This window comes from Atractosteus spatula, chromosome 4, assembly GCF_055471065.1.
Source record: "Atractosteus spatula isolate fAtrSpa1 chromosome 4, fAtrSpa1.hap1, whole genome shotgun sequence".
Classification (NCBI taxonomy): Eukaryota; Metazoa; Chordata; class Actinopteri; order Semionotiformes; family Lepisosteidae; genus Atractosteus; species Atractosteus spatula.
In genome coordinates this window covers 72,228,137-72,250,332 of record NC_142709.1, presented here as the reverse complement: position 1 = coordinate 72,250,332, position 22,196 = coordinate 72,228,137, and the positions used below count along the sequence as shown (strand labels likewise).

Below are 22,196 nucleotides of genomic sequence, written 5' to 3'. Positions count from 1 at the left end.
GTCACGAGGAGCTGCAACCAGCAGCATTACTTCCTCTCCTTGATTGCCAGCCCAAGGACGGCATGATTAATTTATGACATGACATCAGAGGCCACTGTGCACCGACTGGGAGGGGAAGAAGAGGACATCTTTTCAGGTCAGACTGGGGAGCCAGGCTCAGTGCTGCTTCAGTCAGTCTTTACTGGCAGTCTTTGACTGCACGTGTGTGTGCTGCAGACAGTGCGCTTGACCAGTCTGGTCTCCAAGCTGTTGAGTGACCCCTTTGTAGCGCTTGAGAGGTTTCAAGGAGGCCAGGTTTGCTTCTGTTGTGTCCAGAAGGGGTCTATGCCTGAGAGGTGCACCTGTGATCTCTAGAAACCTCCGTGGATTAAGTAGAGAGGGTAAAGACTTGAGCCTTGTTAAAAACACACTCAGTAATGTTTGCAATTCTTGAACCTGAACAATGCTTAAATAATTTTTCAAAATGTTAAAATAGCCTTTTAAAACCGAAGCATTAAAGCTTATGCCCTTACTGCAGTGAATCTAAACCTGTACCTAAACCTGTGTTGCTTGTGCATGTACTGTAAATGTCATAGATAAACAGAAAGAATGGCCTCATAATAAGCAATATCTGTGTCTACAGAATAATTGGCACAAGAACACAAATAGATTCAGCAGGTTTGCTGTACATTATACGCATCTCAAAACTTTGGAGAACATACGTCACTGGCCGCCAGATATCTGGAGGAACAGTCTCTCTCTGGTGCTGGTGACGATGTGGGCTCCAGCAGCTGCTCCTGGGCCAGGCTCTCAGCACGCGAGCTGTTGGACAATCCAGCGAGGATCACGAGGAGCTGTGTCCGTGGGGAAGTCTGGGGGGAAGAGTCTCCAGGAGCCGGGAGCTGGCAGGAAGTTACTGCGACCAAACAACAGCACCAAGACGTCTCAAAGACAAAACCCACAGAAACGTTTTAGACACAAATGAGCAATGCGTGTGTGTTCTTTAAAAATAGAAGCAAAAACAGAAAATGCAGAAATTTATTTTCCATCCATTCAAGTCCAGGAGTCCAGGAGTCTTAGCGTTCCACTTTGTTTCTTACAGCCAGTTCAGGTAATTGTGCGGTACCTAAATTAGAGCAGTTTAGAAAAGGTCAAGTGTACCATAATTCTTTTCTGAACTATGGTCAGTTGCACATTTTGCCGTTTTGCATACATATAGACTGGACCCCGAAGGATTAAAAAGCACTTCCCCAAACTTAGCTAAGTTCATTTTTATTTTCACGCGATGCTTGCAGTAAAAACCTTGTGGCACAACTGTCTGCCTTGTGCACGAGCACCCGTGTCAGGCCCTGCGCGATTCACAAGGTTTGCACAAGTCCGTGCGTGCTCTGTTTTACGTACTCTTCCTGCGGCAGCCGTCAGGGCGGCCTGTGATGACGCGTATCGTATTTCTGCACGCGGCCCCCTCGAGTGCCATCCGAACAGGCCGCCGGCACTCCTGACGAGACAAGTTCAAAATCCGTCTGGGGAAAAGCCTGTGCTGTCCCTGTTTGCTTGGCCCTCCTGTCTGTCGTGATCAAGTCCAGATGGGAGGAAATGGCCCAGCTAATTATTATCGTACTGAGTTAGGTTCGCTCTTGGATAGAAAAGCAATCAGTTCCAGGAGGCTCTGTCACATGATTCCTGATTCCGGAGTGGTGGGGGGGTACTCTTCCAGGATCTCATTCCGGCTGGATCCTCCGGAGCAGGTTTCCCAGGAGCCGGCCTGTGACATGAGCCCCAGATCCCAATCCCTGGTCCAGACAGCAGGGTTGGGAAAACCACCACAGGTCAAAGTTCAATGTTTCTGGCAAAAGTTGGGAAATACCCCCATTTTAAACTCTTGCCAATATCCACATCACACTCTTCATCAAAATCAGCGATCAGTTGTGTGCTCTCCACTAATATCAAGAAATAATTATCCTTCTGTTTGGCCTAATATACTGTATATAGTATATATATGTGTGATTATTTAACTGGGTAAGGAACAAGTAAAGGTTTATTCCTGCTGAAAAGAGAAGAAAAGAAACACAATGTTTCAGCTGTGGAGCCTTTCTCAGGTGTTGACACCCGAAGAAGGCTCCACAGCTGAAACGTTGTGTTTCTTCTCTTCTCTTTTCAACAGGGAATAAACCTTTACTTGTTCCTTTGCAGCCTGCGCACGCTGACGCAGCTCCCTGCTGGACCTGCTTTTACTGGGTCAGCCAAATTCCCATTTACATGCACGACCTGGAGACTGGTTTCTACTGCAGGGCCTTCACGGGGGTGATCGGAGCTCCAGGTGCAACAGCAGAGTCCCGCCAGAGTGTGCATCCACGACCGTCTGGACTGGAGCCCTAGCCCCTGCTGCACGCTGCGGCCCTCAAGCTGATGAACCCCTGCCAGCAGCACAGGCACTAAATCCAAATCCCTTTCGCTAACGGGGTTTGTAGCTGGGCTTGAAGAATGTCTCTCTGACTCAGTATGGTGGCACCTGCTTTTCGTAAACAAAGCCACGCTGCTACTGTGATCTAGCTGCCTATTTTAAGGTGCCTGTTCAATTACCATTAAGGTTTGGTAATTGTGCCAAACCCTCTTCTGAATTTCTTCAGCAAGGGACGGTGTAGACTCAGCACCAGTGCGCAGCAGGAGGGGTGATTCAGTTTAAAGCTGCTCCTGACCTGGTGCACAGTCATCCTGGATTACAAACCTCTCTGACCTGCATTAAACCGTCCTACATTTGCTCTTCAGAGAGCAGAAATCCCCTGCCTGATTTTCCACACAGTATTACAGTGTTCCCTGCTTGTTATGAAGTATGTGGTAAATACTTACACAGCTCCATACTAAAACAGTGGTACCTCCTACACCCCACAAAAAAAACTAAATATTATGACTGGAGTCCTTCAGAACAGTTTGCTCCTGTGCTCCTGACACACAAAGCTGATGCCCCAGATTTTGCATTTTGAGATTGATGTTTTGTTTGAGCTGCATTTTGTCTGACAAGGCTGTTTGTTTCATCACTGTGAACAATTTGTTTCAACAATCTATATACTGTACGTGTGTGTGTTTATAATTGTGTGTGCATTGAACCATTGCACCATTAGTGTCCTTTCCACATTTTCTTCACTTTACATGGAAATCTCTCACACAGCACCGGCCTCTGATACTTTGGGAAAGACAGAAAGAACAAGCACAGATTCCCAAACTCAGAAACTTAGCCTGTGGCTTGAGGACAATAACAGCGTTGACTACTCCAGCACAGCCAGCCCCTCACCAGTAAACACAGGCCCTGGCCCCGCAGGTGTGCTGGGCCACTGCATCGTTCCCAGAGCAGCGTGGGGAGGTGGGGAGGGACGGGGAGGAGGTCATCCGGCCCCCGACAGTGCAGCACGTCAATGACCCTCTCCAGGCCACAGCCCCTGACACACAGCCACGCCCTCTCCGCAGCGCCGAGCGGGGAGCCACAGCAACAGAAACTCTCCGCACCGCTCCCCTGCCACGCGAGCACCAGCGGCTGGCTGAACATCTAACCTGGGAAAAAGATGAATACCGGGTCTCTCCTCCGTACACTTGCTACTCTTCCCCCCTCAGCCTGCGAATTCCTGCGCTGCGAGGCCAGTTAAGGAGCAGCGGATTGCTTCTGCCAGCAGATGTTACTCTTACACAGGCTAAGGTTCCTATTTTCTATCCTAAAAACACTGACATCTTATTTCCAACGTGTAAAACATGCAGCTAAACCAAAACACAGCGGCTGTGCCAGAACTGCATGGTGCTACGTTGTGATATGGACTTGAATCTTCCAATTTTATTTTTGGGGGGGGGGGGGGTTGTTGTTGTTTATTCCAGATTTAGAAGCATTTTGACAAATCTCCCCTTCTGCGCAGTGCAGACAAGCCCGGCGGAAGACAACCACGACAGCTCGCGCTCCTGTTGGCGTGACAGAGCCATGGCCCTCCCTCGGCTCTCCTCAGCATTGCCGCTCCCTGAATGTGTATGAAGAAACCTCAAACAGCTTGTCTTTCAGGAACCTGGCAACCGGCATCTTCTGAGTTTTCCTGGAAAAACCTAATTAATCTCTGGTGATCTGAATACACGCAACATCAACATGCATCGTAACAGAGGGAGATAGGGGGGGCTGGGTGTCTGTGTTCCGCAGATGACACTTATTCTTTCAAGAGAATAATTCCAGCTTTGCGCCTCGCAGCAATAAACGGAGCACTGCGCTGGAGCAGAGAGCCTGAAGCCGATCATCTACACAGACAAACAGCGGAGGGGATTCCAGCTCCATCTGACGTGACGGCTGAAACAGTTCTGCTTCCAGAATGGGGGCAGTAGAGGTGGAAGTGGGGTGTTTAGGAACAGAGACAACGACTGGTAGACACTGCTCCATGTGTGTGGTTCTCCTGTTGTTATGTTTCTCTGGGGGGGGCGGACAAGGGTTCATTCCTGGTCCAGACTGATCGTTTAAGAGCTCCTCTTACGCTAAGTGTTCTCCTGGAAGCTTTCCCATCACAGCGTCCCGCCCGCGCCGAGAGCAGCAGCTCTGACACGGCCCAGGGCCACACGCCGATCCGTTCCGGACTCATCGCGCTCCGGTCGGACCCGAGACTGACAAAGGCGGCCGCTGCAGGAAAAGGGTTTTGTTTTTTAATTAACACTGGTGACAACTCATAAGAAAAGACTTGGCATGTCACAGGTGCCTGGTTTCTACAGATAACACCAAGGCAAACAGGAGCTCTCAGCTGCGAACTGAAGGGCCCACAGGCAGGAGCCGAAGAGCCGGCGAGGGCAGAGCTCGAGCTGCCTGACACACGCCTGTGGAATGTGCTTGGCGGTGGAACAGTGGCAGGCGTGCACACGTGGGTCTCAGCCAGAGGCGTCCTGGCACGCTCCTGCGGCCGGTGCAGCACCTGAGCCTTACAGTCCGCAGTCTGCGCTTTCTTTTCCTCTTCCCACCTTGAAACCCTCTCCGGTTATCCGCTGAGATTTCGGCGCGCAAGGGGCCGGAGAGGAACAGGGTGCCCCACGCCGCGCCTGCCCCATCTGCACACCGCAACAGACGCGCAGCCTCGCAAAAAAACAGCCACTATGATTCACCCTGAACACCAAATGTGGAAAACGGAACAAGGGTTAAATCACACAGGAGCACCAGCATGGAAAACTGAAAACTGAATTCGGCATCCGAGTGACCCCTGGCATCGACAGACCAAAGCTTAGACTGTCCGTTCCCCAGAGGCCCTGACCGCAGTGGACACCGGTCAGTTTAACAAGGATATCTCAGGGCATCTTATCTCTTTTTTCCCCAAATGCTAAAAATGTTTTTGTCTTCTTCCATTTTATTCAAGTGTAGCGCGCCGTTATTGAGCAGCACAGCGCGGCCGACCACGCGGTACTTGTGTGTGGAGAAACCCGTCCCAAGACAGATCAGTGCTGCTCTGTCCTCATCGCGGGTGAAATGAAGGCTAACGAGTCACCTGCTCGCGAGTCTTGCGCTTGGGGAGAAGGGGTACTGAGCGCCTTGATCGCTCCTCCCGTGTTCTTCATTCCGGCCTCCCCTTCATGCGATCACCGAGAACCCCAGCCTCGGAGCCCTCGGCGATTCCTCGGTCCCCAGCTTTTCAGCTGCTGCGTTCTGTCTTACCGCGTTGGGAAAGCAGAAGACCCCCCCTCCGGCGAGAAACTGTATTTTTAACACGGCTGTAAAAAAAAAAAAAAAAAACTTCCTTGTATGCGCGGTTACCATGCGCCGCTGTATTTTTGAAAGCCATCGCTACCTGACAGGAAAGATCCATCATCCCCCCCCCCCCCACCGTAGCACGGAGCACACGAATATCCTCAGTGGTGGAGGGCAAACATCTGGCGTCTTAAACCCGTGCCACGGAAACAAAGTCACCACTGTTGGAAACGGAAATAGCCACAGTGCAGCAGTGTTTCGCGTGGAGCCCGTGCTGGAGGTGGGGGTGGCGGCGCTTACCGTGCAAACCACGAGGAAGTCCGGCCTGCGCTTCCCAAACATTCCTCTGCTCTGCCCGTGTCTTGTCCCCACCAGTGTCCCCTTGCAGAAAACCACATCGGGCTCCCAACTGCACGTCCAGTATATTGCCGTTGTCTGCTAGAGTGCGGACTCGGCACTCTCTGTCCTGTAGTCCAGGTGGGCAGCTGCGTCAGCACGCGTAGTCTGCAAAGGAACAAGTAACAGGTTTATTCCATGCAGAAAAGAGAAGGAAGAGAACACAACGAACCTATTACTTGACTCTCTGTCCTGGGCGCGGTGGCGGTGTTTACTGCTTACATCCGTATCAAAATGACTGAGCGCTCACGGCTGGTGAACTCTTCTTCTGTCCTCAACGGTGGTAACGACTCACGTACACGGGGCTGCGTGCTTGTTTCAGACTCACCTCCCTGCACGCGGTAAAAATAAAATAAAAATGTTTGAAAATGAGGCGGTTCAGTCGTGTATAAACCCGCCATCCAAGGTATTCAATGCGTCTGCAAGGGGGTAAGACTCGCGAAAATGGTTTTGCAAAGGCAGTGCTCATCTTTCTTTCTCGATTGTTGCGTATAAATCATCTATAGTGGTTCAGGTGGGGAGCTGCGTCAGCAGGCGTAGGCTGCAAAGGAACTAGTAATAGGCTTATTCCCTGCTGAAAAGAGAAGAGAGGAAACACAACGTTTCGGCCGTGGAGCCTTCTTCAGGTGTGTCGCTTGTTCCAACACACAGATAAACTTGCTTGACAGATGTCGTCGACATAATATCATCCCTAAAGGATTTCACCTGAAACGTAATACCTCTTCTTTTGACTCTGATACCACCCAGAGTAACACTCAGACTTCTAAAACAATTTTCTAGGAAACTAATGCTCTCTACCATTTTCTCCCTCAAAAAAAAACAGATTATCCTTTCCGACAACAACATCAAACAGGCTAAGGTATTACTACGGCTGACAGCTCCACATCATCTTCCCTGACACCTGAAGAAGGCTCCACAGCCGAAACGTTGGGTTTTTCCTTCTCTTTTTTCAGCATAGAATAAACCTATTACTTGTTCCTTTGCAGCCTACGCACGTGTCTCTGTGTGTATATATATGTGTGTGTGTGTGTTTTTCTGCAGGATGAGTGTAAGTGACGCCTTTACCACTTCCTGTGTGGAGCCGCGCGCCCTGTTGACACGCGCACCTGTTGAGCGAGCGGCGAAGAGCTCAGTCTCGCGGGCATTCCTCCCCCGGGCACGCGCGTCCGCTGGCGCGCCTGCGCAGACCGTGATCGCCCATCGGGCAGCCTCCCTCGCCCAGTGCCAGCCGGAGCTCCCTCTCTTTATATACTGTAGAAATGGAAAGCAACGTCTGCAGCACGTCTGTGACAACAAACTGCGTATATTTCTATTTCTCCTGTTTCGGCATTGGTTTTACAGAGTCACAAAGTTCTCTTGAAAGGGTCATATAAAGGCTGTTGATGGAATACACCTCAGGAGAAAAAAAGACTTACATGTAAAATAAAAATAATAAAAGATGTGTGTATTATTCATTTTGAAATTGTTCAAGTGTTCTTCCTGCACTGCAGTTAGCACAGCCGCTTTCCCAAGGCAGTGCTCCTCGCTAAATGCTGCAACTATTCAAATCCGCCACCAGAGGGCGATAGTCGTTTGTGAAGCTGTAGTGCAGACGGAGACGGATTCACCTATTTCGAATTCTACATTTACATTTCCACTAAGTTGAAATGCGCTAGCCGGCAGGCGAGGTTTTTATACGAGAGGGTCGTGGGAGGATGGAACAAGCATCCCCCCACTCCTGCTGTCGAACCCAGTACCTCAGCTTCTTTCAAGAAACAGCTGGACCCATCCAACTTCTGACCGCTGTCCAATGCAGGGATGCTGGGGAGCCAGAGCCTATCCCCACATGCAACAGGTGCAAGGTGGGGTACATCCTGGAGGGGGCGCCAATCCATCACAGGGCACACACTCACACCAGGGATAATTTTCCCAGAAGGCGCAGTGGCTCTGTGGATCAGGATCTGCGCCAGTGGCTGGAAGGTTGCCAGTTCAAATCCTGTGGCTGAGAGAGGAATCCTACTCTGTAGGGCCCCTTCACCCCACCTGCTCCAGGGGCGCTGTATAAATGGCTGACCCTGCGCTCTGACCCCCAGCTTCTCTCCCTGTCTGTGTGTCTCATGGAGACCAAGTTGGGGTCTGTGAAAAGACAAACTCCTAATGCAAGTGATGATCTTATAAAAAAAAAAGTCTTTAGTTTGTGAGAGGAAACTGGAACACAGAGAGAACATGCAAACTCCACACAGACAATACCCTCAGTTATGTATGATTTTATTTTGAAAACACTAGTTTGCTAGATCCGAAATATTAGCCAAGGTCAAAAGTGTTTCTAGTGACTTTCAGAGTGCTGGATCAGAAGATACTCCACATGAGAGGAGTGACACTTGAAATAGGCCAGGAGCTGAATATGAATATGACCAGGAGCTTAACAGGAATATGGTAGAATCCTACCAATATCCAGAAATAGTGTAAATATCTTATGTAAATATCAATGTCTTAGAAGAGTGCTGTGTTCTGGAGTCTGGGCCTCAGGGTTGTGGGTTCAAATCCCTGACAGAACACTGCTGAGGCAGGTGCTTCACTCCCATTGCCAGTAAGACCTTGCTGTACAAATGAGCAAGAAGCTTTATTGTTCTGAAGGAGAGTTTATTCTCAATCGACGCATAAAGTTAAATAAAGGCTCTTAAAATCAGTTTTGACACCTTTAAGAAGCAACTGCTTCTTCCAGCCTTCAGAAGCTGTGAACTGTTGATTTGTGCGACGCGATAACCCACACATTTTCAAATGCTTTGTTTTCAACTATTAAAAAATAGAAAGCTTATTAGCCAGCATGGTACTGGCTTACCTTTTCAATTGCTTCAGAGTTATAACCTGTTTGCTTAATTTGTTCCTCTTAATAAAAACCTCACCTGACTGAACTCTGTGAAAGCACTGACATTCGGTATTGCACCGTAATTCATCGGCGGTTAATCTGGTAGTTGTGTTTTTAATACTGCTCATCCTTAACAGGATGTCATGCCCACGCTGGGCACTCATTGTATACAAAGATGTAAGCATCAAAGCTTTTATTCTCCTTGAGAAAACAGGGTGTGCTATTGAAGACATATCAAGACCAGTCTGACAAGTCAGTTAAAAAGCAACACATTGTTTCACATGGTAATGACTGAAGAAATTCTTAGCTTTCTCCTGATTCTCCTCACCAGGGAACAGAGGGACATGTGCAGGTTTTGAACAGGGTGGCCAGTACGGACAGTGTCAGGATTTGCTGTGAATAATAAAAAAATAATAATGCATTTAATTCATATAGCACATTTCATTGCAGTGAATCAAGGAGCTTAAAGTGTATTTATGAAAAGGAAAAAGGAAAAGAAATTAGTTTATAGTAGTAGATGCTGATAGGCTATCTGGTAGAGGAGGGATTTAGGACCTTCTAAAGAGCTCAGTTGAAACTGCTTGACTGAAATGACCAGGGAGGCTGTTCCAAATGCCAGGAGCACAGGTAGAGAAAGCACTGTCACCCAGGGCACGTAGTTCTGTGTCCAGCTTGTCTGAAAGATCTGGAAAAGGATGAGCTTTGTTGTCGCAGGCAGCAGCTCTGTGTGGCTGAACGCTTCCTGCGCGTGTTTTTCTGCTTTGCCCAGGTTAGACCTGTGGTAGATCTCATAGACAAAAGTGGAACGACTTGACAATAAACAAAAGGAAGAGTGCCAAAGCACAAAACTGCAACAGTGATTTTTTTTTTTGTACAGTGTCTTCAGCACATGCTGCGTGAGTCATACGTTACATATCTGATTTATGTACTTATCAACTGAGTGATCCAACAAAATAGCATTCTGGACTGACTGCCTTTAATCCGCAGACAACTTCTATTAAAGTGCATTAAAGTTTGATGAGGGGAAGAGAGGTCTAATTGAACAGTTAGCATTAGCAGATATCTGAGTTAATAATCTGTGTACTGGTATTAATGATGCGATGCTCTCTGATAGATTTTCTTGGTATTTGAGCTTTGTGGCTTAAACATTAATCAGTGAACAGGAGACCGTCAAGACTCAGCAGTCTAAGAAGAGAATTTAGTCTTACCATTTGTAAGAAACTAAACCAGCTGCTTCTTGAAAGAAGCCAGGGTATCGGCTTCAACCACACGGCTGGGCAGCCTGCTCCACACTCCCACAACCCTTTAGAAGACGTCATCCTTGTCATACACGTATATATACCTTTATTTCTTACAGCATCTTTAAGAGCAATAATTGCCAACAGAGTTCAGTATTACTACTGTGCTGCCCAGGCAGGGGGATGAGGTCACTGTGGCATCCTTCAGTCCTAGGAACAGTGAGGAGAGATTAGAAAGAGTCCTGCCTGTGGATTGAACTCCGGAATTGCAGGGGTTTGAGTGGAAACAGGAAGAACAGAACTTTATTCTACTGAATTTAGGTAGATGGGTTTTTGGTTCTCCGTTTTCTACACATTCCTCTACCTCTTCGCTGGGCTGATGACTGAAGGCCGGGCAATGAAAAGGCGATGGCTAGAAACGTTGAAAGCATCGCTTTACGTGTGCCACTGCTGTGACTGTGCTGGACAAGAACATGCACGCTGCAGATCACAGAGCGGACAGACAAGGACCAGCAGAAGCAGGGATACAGTGTTCTTTGGGACACGATTATAAACCACACAGTGCTGGAGGTTTCCTGCAGTCTATAAAGTTGTCCAAAGAGAGGGCTACGAACCAGCCAGCCCTTTGGGTATTTAGTAGCTAATGATCCAGAGGTCAGAGGTCAGAGGTAACTTGTTCCAGGCTCCCACAACCCTTTGTGTGAGGACGTTCTCAAAGCCCCTCTCCAGCGCCGTCTCTCCGTGTGTAGATTCTGACCCGGCCCGTAGGGACGGCTTCGTCAGAGCTTCTGAAGATTCGGATCACTCGAATCAGGTTGCTGAAAACTACCGGGAGTCGACACCCTGGTTTGTTTCAGGAAACTGCTGGATGCGCTCCTCGGAGCACAACTACTGGCCACCAAAACAGGTGGGAAGGGCAGGATGTGTTTGTTCGTCCCCGTTCTCATGTTCCAGGTCTCATCAGCATCATTTTCGAGGCGCTTCCTCCTGGTGAGGCTCGCAGCAGTAACACGCTGTGAGCAGAGCAGACCAGGGGGCTCACGACACATAACGAGGTCGAGTAGAAACCCACGGGCTTTTGTGGAAGACAAAACCAGAAGTGACCACCACCAGCACAGCTCGGACAGCACTAACACACCAGGGTGCCTTCAGTAAAACACTGAAACTGGCCTCCGAGAATCTGTCCTAAACACTGTGCTCACAGGACACTCAGACTGCCCCCGGCGGTCGGCCCTGCGCAGAGGCCGGTAGCAGTGCCAGGACTCTTAACTGCAATTTGTTTTAATTGACACTTAAAATTAAGCTTAACTGAGCAACACTGCTTTTGGGGGGGGGGGGGACTGGAGTCGCTCATCCAGAGGGCGTCGCCGTGCAGGGAACCCCCAGGAACCCCAGGGGTACGCCCTCACCTCAGAAAACAAAGCAGCACAGCTGGACTGCAAGGTCTCCTCTGCAGAGCCCCGGAGGAGCGGCCCACCACACTGAGAGACACGACTGTGATTTTCACAGAAGGACAGGCAGGCAGGCAGCTCGTACCCCCCGAGAGACACACGCAAGGACACCGTCTGAAAGAATATGTACTTTTCGCCTGTGGTTTCCTTCGGCGATATCAACATGTGTCCAGGACCCTGTGTGTCACACAGGTGACTCGGGGGTGTTTGTCTTCGAATAGGATGAAGAATAAGCAAGCAAGCAAGCAAACAAACTGTGTTTTCAGGCGACGTGTCAGGTGTGTGTGTGGGGGGGCGCAGTGGTGACTTGTATTTTCTCACGACACACGCAAGACTGAGGAAACTGGCCGCTGACGCCTCAGTGAAGGTAAGCACCCAGCTCTCTCTAACACGCGGGTGGGGCCCGCTCAATCCAACTGCGCCATCACCAAAGAGACCATGGCCGATGACCACGATGATCATTCATCTGGCAGCAGGGGGGAACTTCTTTACACAGAGTGTTGTGGGTGGGTGGAGCAAGCTCCCCAGCCAGGATGCTGAAGCCGATACCCTGGTTTCTTTCAGGAAGCAGCTGGATGAGATACTGGACTCAAACAGCTACTAACTCCCATGTGTGCTCAGTGGGCCGGAGGGCCTCTCATTTTCCCACTTCTCTTCTATTTTTATGATCCTGGGGGCACAAGGCTAGACTGGCTGCTGTCTCCCAACCAACAAGGGAGATACATAATCATAATACTAATACTAATCATAATCATAATTCATTACACTTAAATCGCTCTTTTCTGGACACTCCACTCAAAGCGCTTTGCAGGTCATGGGGATCCCCTCCACCACCACCAGTGTGCAGCCCCACCTGGATGGTGCTCCAGTCCGCTCCCCACACACCAGCTCTCAGTGGAGGAGAGCAGAGTGATGAAGCCAGTTCAGAGACGGGGGTTATTAGGAGACCATGATGGGTAAAGGCCAGGGAGGAATTTGGCCAGGACACTGGGGTAACACCCCTACTCTTTTGGAGAAACTCAGTTTTACGTCTCATCCAAAGGACGGAGCCTTTTTATAGTATAGGGTCCCCGTCACTATACTGGGGCATTAGGACCCACACAGACTGCAGGGTGAGCGCCCCCTGCTGGCCCCACTGACACCTCTTTCAGCAGCAACCTTAGCTTTCCCAGGAGTCTCCCACCCAGGTACTGACCAGGCTCACACTGCTGAGCTGCAGGGTAACAGAGCTGTTGACAATACCATGTAAATCAAACTGTGCCCACTGAGATTCATTTCCACAGGTGTGTCAGCGATGTGTGTGTGACAGTCGTACCTGTTACAGGTGATGTATCTCTGTGAGTGACAACTGATTTATGTCCTCATTAAATACACCTTGTTTGCATTAAGATCTCCCTGTACTGGCTGTGTGAAAAGCAAAACCATTGATGCCGATCATAAAGGGGACTGACATTATAAAGGGGGTAAGGGAGTGGATTAATAGCAATATTCACAATTCAAAGGACAAAGTAAGAATAATTGAAACGGAGGCTTTTTTTTTTTCCTCCGGTGTGTTTTCATGATCAGGTTATGACTTGACCGGGTAGAACGTCCCCGTGTCACCTTTCACCAGAGCACGTCAAGGTCAGCTTAATTCAGCCGAGTGAGGTGCTTGCGGGCATCAGTGGAGGCGGCGGCACATTCGCAAGGGGTCATCCGCGCTCCGAGTGTCTCACAGAGGCGGTGTGCGCTAGATGCTGATACGTGCGCGTCATCAAATTAAGCCGCAGACGCAGACAGATTCTGCGGAGTCAGGCATGCACGTGTCATTTTTGTAAAATACACATATATATATATAAGTCACCCGCAGAGCTCGATCGGGGGGAGAAAGGTGATTTGTTGAAGTTTTCACTACTGCCGGAACCGGAGCTCATTCTCTTCCCCGGCGGAGTCGGCTCGGGTAATGACACCCAGCTGGGTCTGCATGGGCTCTGATCGGAGCAGTGAAAGCGGTGCTCGTCGCCGAGCAGTTGACGAGCTTTTCCACTGCGACCTTCACCCCCGCCTCCCTCTTGCTGGCTCCTCTCACACGCAGGCCCACGGTGCGGGCGGAGACGCGCGCCCCCCCCCCCCCCTCCACCCGCTATCTCATCACCCCCGTATAACCTGCATGCTGAGCGCCCCGGCCCTCCGAGAGCCGCCATTCACATTCTGTTCACTTTCTAACGACACCGATGACCATAACAATGACGTCCTTGCATCTGTATGGCGCCGATCGCCCGGGGCTCCACACTGGAGGGGAGGCGGGGACCCACTTCAACCCTCAATCCCCCGCCCCCCCAAGCGCTGAGGATCCCCCCTGCTGCTGCTTCGGGGTGACCTGTGAGACTAACGGCACCCCCGTTTCCCACTTATAATACTGTATGTATCCACCGCGACCATCACACTGGGGTCACTTTGAGATTAGGGCTGCGTAGGTCGTATATGTTATTTATTACTCACACCTGAAGAAGGCACCACGGCCGAAACGTTGTGTTTTCTTTCTTCTCTTTTCAGCAGGGAATAAACCTATTACTTGTTCCTTTGCGGAACTACGCATGCTGACGCAGCTCCCCACCTGAACTATGTTATTTATTAGCTGAATATGATCGTTAAAACTATCTCGGAGGTACATAAACGGTCTTCCTCTGCCTCGTCTCCGGCATCTTCATCTTACAATCCCTGTAATAATCACAACACGTTCATCTGACTACACGCGGCTACGAGATCCACCATCTTCACCTTCCTGGTGTCGTCTGTCTCGGGAGCACAGATCTCGGGCTGCTGATAAAGGGGAGCCCCGCGTGGAGTTGGGGTTCGGGCTCCTGAACTCACCGGGGCCCGGAGTGCGGGCCCCAGCTGCGCAAACGGGTCCCAGACACGGGTGGGAGAGAGTGGGGAATTGCACGTCTTCTGTAACACAACTAAAAAAACTGCAAACCTTGTTACTTTTCCTGAGAGTTTTTATAATTGGTGTTGATAGTAGAAGACGCTTAATTGGTTTGTAAAACACCTCATTTTGACTTATTCGGATATATCTTTTTTTTGTATATTTACATACCGAAATTACGTTGACCCCCCCCCCCCCAAACGCATTAATAACAACGGTTTGGGAAAACATATTTCACCCAAGAAGCTTTTCTCACGAGAAACACACCAGCAACTCGAGGCAAAGTCGCAGGCCGCCCCGATCCACGCACCTCCGGGCTCCACGTCCCAGGTTTTCCAAGCGCCCAGCCCCCGAGGGCCCGTGATGATGGACTGCGCCTCTGACCAATCGGCGGCCGCAAAGCGTCAAGTCGGCGTTCGCTCCAGTTATTTGACCAATCAGAGAGCGGCTCGGTCGGACACTCGCACCATCAAAGGCAAGAGAGGGCTCGGGCTGCGCCATATTGGTAGGGTAAATCTCTACGCGACTTGGGGTTTTTTTGTTTCTGGGATTCATTGCCGCACAATCACTTTTCGACGCATGTGTCGAATTAAAAGAAAGAAGTACCGACGTGAGCCCTGTAAAACTGTTAAAAGTTGGAAAGGGGATTTGAGGGGAAAGAAATTAATATTCGAGTCCTGTTACGCAGAAGGCTGCGTGAATGATTAATCATCCTCCATGTTTGTTGTGGCGTGTTCAGTTCGACTGAACCGTGAAAGAGGGCTTTCTATCCTGAAGTCTGACCTACAAAATGTGGAGCCTCGTCTTTGTGGTGTGAAAGGGCGTTTATAAGACAAACAAAAGAGAAGCAGCACATTCTGTTCCAAATTCAGACCGATATCCTCTTTCTCGCTTCGACCTTCATATTTTTAATGGCTGAATTCGGTTAAAAAAAAACCTAACCCGAAGGACGACTGCGCACTGTCGTCGACGTCGTTATGCAAACTTGATGTGTCTATCTCGTACAGTCAGGAGGAGAGGGGGGGGGGAGAGAGAGCGGGGGAGGGCCGGCCGGCGGTTCATCTGTGTGCTTAACACTGGGGGCAATGTTTTTAAGAATGCTCCATAGTGTTTAGTGTGTAAAAAAGCCCGTGCAGGAAACGTATGAGAGAGATAATTTGCATAGGGATCCACAGAGCAGGACCGGTGGCTGAAAATGACACATAAGCTGTAAAACTAATGAAAAATAATTGGAAAACCTAGGGTGCAGTTCCGTGTGAGTAAACATGACGAAGACAGACCGGCCGTCCTTTCCCGTGTCGCCGCACGCGTTTTCAGCGGCTTGACTCCACAGACGGAAACAAAACGCATCTGCCAACATTACGCGACTGTTTGCAAATATTGGGGTGGTGGTGGTGGGGGGGGGGGGAACATGTTCCATCTTCAAAACTTCAAGTACCGCTTTGTACTGTTTTGTACATTTTCGTAGAAGAATTTCGGCGTAGACGTTTTAGGTTTGCAGCGCATTGCATGCACGCAGCGCGGATAACACGAACATACGCAAGTATTCGGAGTCGCGCACCAATTATAAAACTCGAGAGGTGGATTTGTTTTTTTAAAAAAAAAAAGTCTTATTGGAGGCCGCGCTGAGAACTGGCAGCAACTCGTCACTCCGTCTCCAGGAGGCTGGAGGGGGGCGTGTCTTCCAAGTTTAGAAATACTAGCCATTGTTCGGGGCCAGCCAATCAGGGGCCCCGGTGGCGGGCCGCGCCGGCCAATCGGAGCGCGCCGACTCGCCCCTTGGCTCCGCCCAGAACTGTATATTAAACGCTCTGCCGCCGCGTGAGTTCGCCACTGGCATTAATAGCCCTATTTGTATTGTTATTGTAGCGTTTGGATTTGCCTTTTATTTTTTTTCCCCCCTATTCAACGATATCAAACGTGAAGACTGGGAGATGGCAGACACAAAAGTAGATACCAGTTCCGAGATCCCCACTAAGGTAAGGAGGGGAGACGGGTTAGATTGATGCGTCGGATTTACATTTTTTTTTTTCCCCCACACACAAAAAAAAAATTGTTTTAAAAAAAAAAACAAAAATACAGATTTTTCAGAAATCCCCGTCACCCGAATCGGGACTGGGTAGGTCGACGTGAAACGGCAAAGACCGAATGCGCGCTGGCTGGTGTTTTTCCCTCCTCCTCCTTGAAGCGGAGCCGGACGAGGAGCGTGGAGAGGCGGCGCGGGGCGCGGGGCTCGGGGCGCTCGGGGCGCGCGCGAGCCGCGAGCCGCGGTCCGCTCCCCGGCTCGCCCTGCGCGCGCGGCTCCCTCATTGTCCGGAGCGGTGCGAACCGTCCGCGCGGGTTCTTTTGTGCTCGGGGCGCGTGTCGGGGCTCCCCTTCCCAGCGCTCGGGCTGGAGGGGCTCGCGGCGGCGGCGACCTCCTTGTTTTGGTGGGTTTTTTTTTACCTTTCTCTTAAAAAAAAGAACAAAACAATAAACAATAAACAAGAGCAGGTTTCCCCAGCGTGTGCCGGACCGCCGGGGAGAGGACACGGCTTGCGCTCTCGCCTGCCTTGTGCGTGGAGTGCTACAGCAGAAGCCCCTTGTCTCATTGTGAGAACAGTGCGCACTTTCACCCTGAAAGCGTGCGGGAGTGTAAACGTGTGTGTGTGTGTATTTATATTTTAAAAGTTACTTGCGGATTTTTCTGGCGTTTTTTTTGCGTCTGTCGGCGGCTTCCCATAATCTGTCAATTTAAAAAAAAAACAACTTCTGAAAAATTAAGAACTTGGTGGGAATCGGAGCGCTGTGGCGGTGAGATATCGCGGGGTGATGGACGTGGTCAGATGCCGGGGTTCTGGACTGGCGCGCAGGATGTGAGCTGCAGATACACGGCTGGATTAGACCGACAGTTTGAGAAGGACAGGATTGGGAGAGGAGACGTGTATGATCTTTCCCCCTCCTGCTATCTGCTTTGACAGATGGGGAAATAAGCGAGGCGCGCTGCAGCTCTCCGTCCCGGTTTTTCCTCCTGTATCATCGCCGGGGGCTCCTGCGCTGGCCGGCCGGCCGGGTCGAGCGGCGGCCGCGGCTCCGCTCCGCTGCGCTCCTCGGTGTCCCGGTGCTGGGATCAGCACCGCGGCGATTCCGGGAGTCGGTGTGCCTTCGGGGCAGAGGAGGAGGAGTGTGAGGTGGTGGGGTGGGGGGGGCTGGTACAGCTGTCGAGTTCCGCCGTTGACTCGGTCTGTGTGTTTTTTTTCCGATCTCTCGCATTTCCTCGTGAAGCGCTTCCCCATCCCGCGCCGAGCCGGTCACCTGTGTGTGTCCGCGGGTGGGCGAGGGGCGACCGCGACCCCCGAGATAGGGACAGAGTGATTTTTTTTGTGTGGGGGCGGTAGACCTCGGGCACGACCCGGGGGTGCAGCGCGGAGCACACGGACAGAGAGTTGAATCAACACCAGCCCAAACTCATCGCAGTGGGAACGCCGTGGGGTTTTTTCTCCCGTGCCGGTGCAGTGCGCGCTTGGAGTAACCTACTTTTTAATGCGTGTGTGTGTGGTGGTGGCGGTGTTGTTTAATGAATAACACGACAAAGCGATCAGCACTCATCTGCGTCCTTCGCCGCCGAGTTTAAAATCGGACCCAGGACCTGGACGGTTTTAAGGAGCCCGGTTTTTATTTTTTTGGCGGTTTTTGCGCGAAATAAGCGATGTGCCCACATCCAGCGTCACCGCGGGGGTCTGCCCTTCAGCTTCACCCGTGCTCGTCGGGGTGCGCTCCGGGGCGCCCGGGCTGTGCTGACGAACTTGGACCGGCGGCTCCGTTCGCAAGAGCGCATCACGATAGGCGAGGGCGAGGGGGCGGCGCTGGCGTGATGCAGGAAATAACCGGCTTAAGGGCTCAAGATTACAGAAACTAATTAATAAAGAGTTTCTTCTCCCGAGTCAGACGTCTGCGGGAGACGCCGCTCAGAGGTGCGGTGATCTGAGAAGAGCGCCTCTGCACCTCGCCGCGACGATTATCTGATCGGAGGGGGTGAGGAGGAGGAGGAGGAGGGGGGAGGAGGAATTAAAAACGGATCCGTTTCTCAAAGAAACTCATCCGACGAGACGAAAACAAGCCGCCGTTCGCAGTTCAGTGCGGGCTCTGACAATGCAGGGAGAGACCCGGGCAGGGTGACCCATTTCTGCTACGGTTCTGGTTCTGGCGGTGGGAGGGGGCCGGTTCGCGCTTCTGGAGCGGCGGGGCTTCGCTTTTCATTCAATATCTCGGGGTGAACACGCGTCCGCGAAACGTTGTTTCTCTCCCCTCTCCGGCCGCTATTGTCTCTCGCCTCCACTCGAGCTAAATCGGCCAGCCTCTCTCTGGCCGCCTGCCTCCTTCCCCAGCGCTCGGTTTGCGGTGTTAAAATAGCCCGGCAGTGCACCCTGGGAGTTGTAGTGTTTTCCCCGGGCGTGTCTTCCTGGAAGCGTATGGAGCCTGTGGTGTTGGGGGAACTACAATGCCCAGGGTGCCTCAGCGCCGTCCAAGTATCGGATTACAAGGTTTCTCTAGGTCTGTGAGAGGGGGGCGGGCGGCAGGCCGGGAGCACAGCCAATGGGGTGTCGGGGACGGACGTGTCGTATTTCAAATGCAAAGCGAAAGCGTGTTTTACAGAGCGGGGAGGGGAGGGGGGGGGCGGGAGTTGACTTGAAGGGGAATAACAGTGATTCACGATTTTAAAAATATCCAAATCAAAGTTATTCACAACATGGCTTCCACAGCACCAGGCACTCCCGTCTCCCTTGGATGGGTTTAAGAAGGGGGGTGCGGGGTGGGGGACCCCCAATACAAACGAGGTTCATCCAGGGTGCGTGCGCTTTGCCCCCCTCCCACGGCGAGTGCTGCTCCGGTTCCCAGACTCCCGGTGCCCCCTGACGTCCCGCTTCTCCCTCGCCCCCGCAGGATCTGAAGGAGAAGAAGGAGCTGGTGGAGGATGTGGAGAACGGCAAGGACACCCCGGCCAACGGGAATGCGGTGAGTCTCCAGGGCAGGGGGCGTTCCGGGCGCTCTGGTGGTCCTGACATCCCTGACAGGAGGCCTCTGCTGGTAGAGTTCACTGGAGGGGGGTGGGGGGGCGGCTATCATATTCCATCGCCGTGCAGTTGTCCTGAGTGTCTGCCCCCCCCCCCCCCCCACAGGAGAACGAGGAGAACGGCGAGCAGGAGGCGGAGAACGAGGTAGAGGACGACGACGAGGACGAGGTGGGAGAGGAGGACGACGAGGAGGATGACGGCGAAGGTAAGGGTTGCTGGGATCCCGGCTCTCCTTCGGGGCCGATGAAGGCTCGGGGCGACCCCGGCATGTGAACCTGCCCCCCGCCCCCTCGCTCTGGTGTGCCGTCGCGGCGCGGGGCCTCGCTCACTGAAGTCTCGCCGACTCCTTGCAGGCGAGGACGACGAGGATGACGAAGAGGCCGAGGGCGGCGCTGGCAAGAGGGCAGCGGAGGACGACGACGAGGTACGGGGCCTCTTTTTTTTTTGTGGGGGGTGGGGGGCTTGCGCCACGAGAGGGGGGGTCTGTAGCTTGAACCCGAGGCCGCCTGGCTGCTGCCCCTAACCCTGCCCCTTTCTCGTTCCTTCTAGGACGATGTGGAAACAAAGAAGCAGAAAACCGACGAGGACGATTAGGACTTCTGTCGCCCCCTGCCGATTCCCCCCCCGTCCCCTACATCCTCCTCTTCCTCCCCCCTCCTTCCTCTCAGATTGTCTGTTGGAAAGAAGAAAATGTGGTCATCATCAAGTAGAGTACAACATCCGTGAAAACACACCAACTGCAAATTTTTTAAAAACCTACCAAGACTTCAAGGCTCTATCTTCTTAAATACTTTAAAAGGAGAATTTGTTTGTATTTTTATTTACATTTTATATTTTTGTACATATTGTTAGGAGGTCAGCCATTTTTTGACCGTGATCTCTGATGACCAGACGGTGCTTTGAAGTTGATGCTTCACTATAAAATAGACTTTACTTGTGGTTTGACCATGTCATGTTATCTCAACAGAAAAACTTGTAAAAAATCAAAAACTTAAAAAAAATATTCCGAGCATTCCAGTAACTTTGTGTATGTACTTTAGTTGTACCATAAGTAGTTGGTTTGTATGAGATGGCAAGGCCAAAGAAAAGGATTTTTTTGTCTACAAAATTGCTGTTTATTGTGGCCTGTTTGATGTATGTGTGAACAGTTTGTTGTCCAACAATAAACCGGAATTTTATTTTGTGAGTTCTTACAATTTTTTTTCTTATTCATGTGTTAATTTTCTGGGACAGACGTGTCATAGAATGACTCTTTAAATGTTGAAAAAGCAATCGCTCCTCCATTTTTAAAGACACGCAGCTTTAGGCTAAGTGGTATATGGAAAAGCCTCCTTTTCAAGTTTGCTGTTCGTGTATTTTATTGGCCTGTTACAAATGTACATCAAATGTAAATTATTCATGCCTTAAGAATTAAGATCTCGTAAATTATATTGCATTTAACAAGTTTAAAGTTTGGTGTATTCCTTCCTTTTATTACATCTGTAAGTGTTGGGGATTGCAGTGACAGACCAGTACTTACGGAGCATCTCTGCTCAGTCCTCAGGGGAGTTTCCCCAGTCATGACCTTGAAGACTGCACAAGCTCATGGTGTAACCTGCCACCATAGTGCCTGAGGAGGCACAACTTGTCCGCTTTGACTGTGGACATCGGTAACCTTTCTTTTAAGATGCGAAAAAACATCCACGTTAACCCCCACCGCAGAGGAGGTCTCTGTATTTAAAGCATGTTTGAGCGATGCGGGCAGTATAACCTTGTTGTAGAAACCCATGATCGCATCCTTTCTGTGCCCATTTTCTGAAGCTCTGTTGGAGAATTGACGCCAGTGGGTGAGCTAGGCTGTAGGGTGTAGTGTGGGTGAAGGCAGTTCTGTTGTTTAAGCAGGCAGGTCAGGTGTGAACAAACCCCGATTCGCAGGGATGACCCGGATGGTGTCCCTTCTGCACCGCACGGCCTAGTGCCCTCTGCTCCACACTGCGGTCCCTGCCCCCAGCAGTCCCTTTTCCAAGTCCAACAACAGTTTCAGCTCCACAGGCACGCTGGAGAGATAAGCAAGGTGTTTGTCGGTGCTAAAGCCTGATTATAGAGATCGTTCTCGGGAAGAGCGTTCCTGTTACACGGGGTGAGGATACACGGAGGCCAAGGAGCTAATACAACGCCTTTCAGCCTCGGGCGGTTTGTCTTGCAAATCTTGTAACGCAGTCCTATCGGAAATAAAAAAAATATCAGTGATTAAAATTAAAATTTAAAAGGTCAGTTGGGCGCCGAGGAACAGACCGCCGGTCGGCGCTGTCTGGTCATTTTTAACACTCCTGTGTTTTAAACCTGTAAGCTGAGAGCTGTCTTGAGCCGCAGGCGCTCCTCTCCTGCGCTCTTGTGAAACTGTGACATCGCGCACGGCACAGGACCCGCCTTGCACGTATCAACCTCAGCCAGCCTCCAGAACACCTTCAATTTCAATACCGCCAGCTCCCCCGGGCTTGTTCACCGAGGAGTGACTTTTCCGCTGACAAAACAAAGTATTCCTGGGATCCGGACGTTGTCAAAGTGTGCAGGCAAAAGGCACTGCAGTGCACCGCGGATACTCTGGGGGTAATGCCGTTTTCTTTTCAACACGATCGCTCGATTCAGAT

General features: G+C 51.0%; 2 protein-coding genes across 2 annotated transcripts; one reads left to right on the top strand and one right to left on the bottom strand.

The window, feature by feature from the left end:
* Positions 1-1,651: 1,651 nt before the first annotated feature.
* On the bottom strand, positions 1,652-4,707 carry LOC148837183 (uncharacterized). The gene is made up of 3 exons (XM_088914284.1): positions 4,479-4,707; positions 3,272-3,528; positions 1,652-1,772 (listed from the first exon to the last, which is right to left on the bottom strand). The coding sequence occupies exons 1-3, from the start codon at positions 4,581-4,583 to the stop codon at positions 1,652-1,654; spliced, it is 483 nt and encodes a 160-aa protein (XP_088770410.1). The 5' UTR covers positions 4,584-4,707.
* An 11,604-nt stretch (positions 4,708-16,311) lies between these two features.
* Positions 16,312-20,749, top strand: ptmaa (prothymosin alpha a). The gene is made up of 5 exons (XM_088914471.1): positions 16,312-16,491; positions 19,436-19,507; positions 19,672-19,771; positions 19,920-19,990; positions 20,116-20,749. The coding sequence occupies exons 1-5, from the start codon at positions 16,447-16,449 to the stop codon at positions 20,158-20,160; spliced, it is 333 nt and encodes a 110-aa protein (XP_088770597.1). The 5' UTR covers positions 16,312-16,446; the 3' UTR covers positions 20,161-20,749.
* Positions 20,750-22,196: the final 1,447 nt, after the last annotated feature.